Source organism: Rutidosis leptorrhynchoides, chromosome 2 (genome assembly GCF_046630445.1).
Source record: "Rutidosis leptorrhynchoides isolate AG116_Rl617_1_P2 chromosome 2, CSIRO_AGI_Rlap_v1, whole genome shotgun sequence".
In the NCBI taxonomy this organism is placed as follows: domain Eukaryota; kingdom Viridiplantae; phylum Streptophyta; class Magnoliopsida; order Asterales; family Asteraceae; genus Rutidosis; species Rutidosis leptorrhynchoides.
The window spans coordinates 393,625,087-393,630,170 of record NC_092334.1 but is presented as its reverse complement, the minus strand read 5'-3'; the positions used below and the strand labels follow the sequence as shown (position 1 = coordinate 393,630,170).

The following is a 5,084-nucleotide window of genomic DNA, read 5'->3' as shown; positions in this document are numbered from 1 at the left end:
TAACGTCGGTGCAAAGGATTAATATGACATCGTCTCACTGTAGAACCAAAAAGACGGAAGTGAATGTGGGTCAGACAATTAATTATGTTAAATATTACCTTGATCCAAGTGAATATGGGTTCTAGCAATTTATTTGTATTATTTAAAGTCTACTTTTTGAAGAAACGTGTAGTCACTATTTTAAGTTATATTTTTAATTTAATTTATGAATATATTTTATAAAAGTTAGTTTTTAATTAAATAATAAGTGAGTCCATTATTTAGAAATAAGTATTTAATTGTTGGTAGCATTCAATTTTTTTGAATCTTTTCTAAAAAGTATTGAGATAACGCTGATGTGACAGTTAATCTTTCTAATGAGCATGTCATGGTTGGTTGGTAGTGAGTCAGATGGAGGGAGTATTAATTACGTTACTCTTCTTGGTAGGTCGAAAGAGGAGTTCAAGCCGTTGATCTAATTGGACGGTAAATCTAACGGTCGATTACAAAACTACACATGTGGAATATCTCTACAAGTCCAACCCTATGTATCTGATATTTTTCCATAGTATATATATATAAATAAATATGTACAATTAGCCGCCTATCTCTCTCCATCGCTCATCTGTCGGCCAAAATTGAAAACCACAAACATCTTCTTATCTCTCTCAATCCATCGGTACGTCTGTTGTTCGATTTCAATTATAATTTTGATGCTTATTTGCTTCAAATATGATCGATTTGTTATCGATTTCGCTTTCTTTGTTAATCAATCATTTGATGAAGTTGTTATGTTGTTTAAAAGAATAATAATCGATTTTCATTCGAAATCTGAATCTGATACGGATTTATTATTATTATTATTATTATTTTAATTTTAATTACTTTGCCGTGATCGTAGTTTTTAGATTAGATTCAATTTCCTGTGCTACGTGTATAATTAATATAATTATAATTGATTATTAGATTTGATCTAGTTTATGTGTCGTTGTAAATTTGTTTTATTGAATCATGATTGTTTGATGATTGATATTGTTGTATTTCATCTAGTTGTAGAGCTGTAGATGCGCTGTTAACAGCTCTATTGTTACGCACAGTATATTTTAATTTTTTAATTCTAGTGTTACTAGTTTAGATGAAGCAATCATGTGGATTAAAATTTTGAAGGACTCCTGCTTTTTGGTATCATCATAACAAATCTTACACTTCATCTTAGATTCTTAGTGATAGTCTTTGTATTTGTATAACAGGCTTTAATTTTGTTGCATATGTATTGATGTTGGCTGAACACATCTAAAAGTAATTAATAGGTTTGTTACTCCAGATTAAAGTTTCTATGTTAATTGTGATTAGATTAGCACGTTTGTCTGACACAATGTTTTGCGATATACTTGTATATTTTCTTATATAATTTGTAGTATGCTTTTTTGTCGAGTAAATATGTATCATCTAATGTGTTTGCAATATGACGTTAGGGTTCTGTGTATGTCTTCTTGTGCATACGTAACTGGTTTTGAATTCTTGAATATTTATCTCAAGGTTTAGTTAGTCTGATGAAAACTAAGGGATCCCTTAGTTGCTGACAGTTTAATAGTTGGGATGTGAATTCTGTCTTGTACATGGTTTTAAAAATTCCGAATATCTCTTTTTAGATGCAGACCGGTTTTCAAATCCGCGTAATTAATCTGTTAATTTAGTCTGTCAAAATCGTTCAAAACTGGTTAAAGTCAAAGTTGGTCAACATTATAGTATGAACTAAAATTCGAATTAGAATTTTGGAGTATTTGATCATTTGAACAATTATGTTTATTTTTTTTAGACAATTATGGTAAAGTTTATGTTTATTGTTTCTTCCATATTTACACATATATTCAGAAATATTATTTACATGTATAAAATGTTCAATCCGATTAATCCTGGACTAGCTATTTTTACAACCTTGGTCTTGTATTTCAGTTAAAGCTCATTGTGGCTTTTATTCTTGTCTTATAATATCTTGTCCTTGTTATCCATATGCTGATTGATTAATCCTTTACCGTTTTTACGTTTTAGGCTGCATCACTTTTGTTCTCGGCGAATTGCAAGTTGGAGCGTGTGAAAAGTTTTAAAGTTTTTTTATGTCCGAGCAGGCTATTCTCTACTTAGGGTATATCGGGTTGTTGGGAGAATATTGTCCTATATTTAAGGAGGAAACTCCTATTTTCTCTAAAACAGTTGGCTGTATGCATCGAGTGCCATTTCAGGAACATATTGAATTCACTGGTTGCACCTTAACGCAACCTTTACACACAACCGTTGATCCTACTTTTTCTTCTCAACAATCTTTCACAAGCAAACACCCTTCAACCTCCATTGTCTCTTTGTTCTAATATTTATCGCCCACCTTTTTACAGTTGAACCAAACATGGCTTTACAAAACATTGGTGCCAGCAACAGCGATGATGCTTTTTACAGGTACAAAATGCCAAAAATGATTACAAAAATCGAGGGTCGTGGAAATGGAATTAAAACGAATATAGTCAACATGGTTGATGTTGCTAAAGCTTTGGCCCGGCCCGCCTCTTACACTACTAAATATTTCGGTTGTGAACTTGGAGCCCAATCCAAATTCGACGAAAAAACGGGGGTTTCGCTCGTTAACGGGTCCCATGACACCGCAAAACTGGCGGGTCTTCTCGAGAATTTTATAAAAAAATACGTTCAGTGTTACGGTTGTGGTAACCCGGAAACCGATATATTAATTACAAAGACGCAAATGGTGCAATTAAAGTGTGCTGCGTGTGGTTTCGTATCTGATGTCGATATGAGAGATAAATTAACGTCGTTTATTTTGAAAAATCCCCCGGAACAAAAGAAAAATGCGAAAGATAAAAAGGCGATGAGGCGGGCTGAAAAAGAACGGTTAAAGGAAGGTGAGGTGGCGGATAAGGTAATGAAGAAGTTGACGAAAGATGGTAAGAAGACTAAAGATGTGAAGACGAAAAAGAAAGGGAACGGGTCCGATGAAGATCGTGTTTCGCCAGCTGTAAGCCAATCGGGTGACAAGGATGATTCTGAGGAAGATGATGACGTCCAATGGCAGACTGACACGTCAGCGGAAGCGGCTCGTCAACGTATTCAGGAACAGCTTAGTACTGTAACTGCTGACATGGTCATGTTATCTACAGAGGAGCCTGCAAAGAAGGCGACCAATGGGAATGTTACACGTGTTAAGCTTGTTGACATAGCTAAAGAGAATCTGAAAAAGGGTGTGGGCTCAAAGGAACTGTTGGGTTTACTATCGGGTTCGGTTCAGGAAAATGCGAACGCTGTTTACGAGGCTTTACTTGATGGTGTGGAGAAAGGTTTTGCGAAGCATCTTGTTAAGAAGAAAAACTATTTAGGTGCGATTTTGTTGCAAGGGGATGATGATTCGCAGTTGGTGCTATTACGAGCGGTTGAGAATTTTTGTGGGAAGTCAAACGCGAATGCGGTGAAAGAAGTGGCGCTTGTTTTGAAAGCGTTGTATGATGCTGATATTCTTGAAGAGGAATATGTTGTTAAGTGGTACGAGGAAGGATTGAATGGCGAGAACAAGGGGTCGCCGATTTGGAAAAATGCGAAACCGTTTGTCGAATGGCTTCAGAGTGCGGAATCTGAAAGTGAAGAAGAATAAAGTGGTGATGCTGCTGGTGTTATGTGTGATTTTAGTTATTGTTGGTGTGAAATGTTATATTGTTCTGTTTCGTGTGGGACTTTGAATTGTCTTGTGTTATGTTTTTTGTGTTGTTTGTTGACATTGTGTTTGTTTGTTGGTGCCTGGTATTTATGTGAACTTTTGTTGCGTGTTATTAACGTCTTGGGTTTTGTTTTGATGTTGAATAAGGTTCACCCATCTTTACTTTCGCGTCAGTAATCTTAATTTTATTCATCGATGATTTTAGATCATATGACATGATACATTAATAAAGGAAATTCGTGAATATACACTTATTAAAAGAAGTTTAAGAAAAGTACACTTTTTTAGAAAAATTGTCAAACTCCACCACTTGTTCGAGTTCGTTCGCGCAGTTATTTTGTGAGAAGCGGCTATGAATAAGAACTTTTTATATGTGTCCAATAATTTGTTTTCTGTAACATCCCGTATTTTTCCGTTAAATTTATTTTAACACCGTCTTTTTTTTTAAAATAATACCTTTCGTTATTTAAATTCGTAGTTTCCGTTGACTAACGTTCATAATATTTCCGTTATTTAATTATAACATCACTCATTTACTCGAGCGTTTTCAAAATATTCGTTCGGTAAAATCCCGCACCCGCTTCTAAACTCGAGGGACTAAAATTGACACGGGGCAAACTAGTTGACTAGGTCAACTAGTCCACCCCAATCACCACCATTCAACCATCTCCCTCTCTCTCTCTTTCTCTCTAGCAAGAACACACACAAACCCCAACTTCATAAAATCATCATCTAAATCCGGATCGGGAAGCAAACTTCAAAACAAATTACATATTCGTGATCCTCTCATCATCCTCTTCGATTTGGTACCAAATTCACCGATTTTGGGTAACATTTCTAAAACTCTAGATTTCTTTAAATTCGTGTTTTTGACTAGAAATTGTGTTAGTTAGTGTCTATGGCTCGTGTCTAGCATGAATATATGTTTTACTTGCTCGATTTGTTGTTTTGAGTAACTAGTAAGAACAATTGAAATGGGTGTGCTTAATCTTTGATTTTGGATGAGTTAATGTTGTTAAATTGTTAAAGTTCATGTTTTAATTGTGTTACTAGTATCACTAGCTTCAATTTGGTGTGTAGGTTGATTTGGAAAAACATCACTAACATGATTATTGATTTTGTGATTCTTGGCTAGGGTTTGATAGCTCTTAAAATGGACTTTTGATGCTTGAATGCCATGAAATGTTAATTGTTAGTGTTTAGTAGTAATGTATGATTCATTACCTTCAAAACGGCATATCATATGTGTAAATTGGTTGCCCGAATCATGAAATGCGTTTTACAAACTTGAAACTTTGATTATGAACGTTCATTGAACATTTGACGAGAATTTGATTATTTTAAATGCATGTTTTGATTGATAATATGTACTTAGTTGCATTCCTCG

At 34.6% G+C, this 5,084-nt stretch overlaps 1 protein-coding gene across 1 annotated transcript; it reads left to right on the top strand.

The window, feature by feature from the left end:
* The first annotated feature begins 561 nt into the window (after nucleotides 1-561).
* LOC139894480 (eukaryotic translation initiation factor 5-like) lies at nucleotides 562-3,809 on the top strand. Its single transcript, XM_071877801.1, has 2 exons — nucleotides 562-658; nucleotides 2,032-3,809. The coding sequence occupies exon 2, from the start codon at nucleotides 2,384-2,386 to the stop codon at nucleotides 3,632-3,634; it is 1,251 nt and encodes a 416-aa protein (XP_071733902.1). The 5' UTR covers nucleotides 562-658; nucleotides 2,032-2,383; the 3' UTR covers nucleotides 3,635-3,809.
* The last annotated feature ends 1,275 nt before the right edge of the window (nucleotides 3,810-5,084 follow it).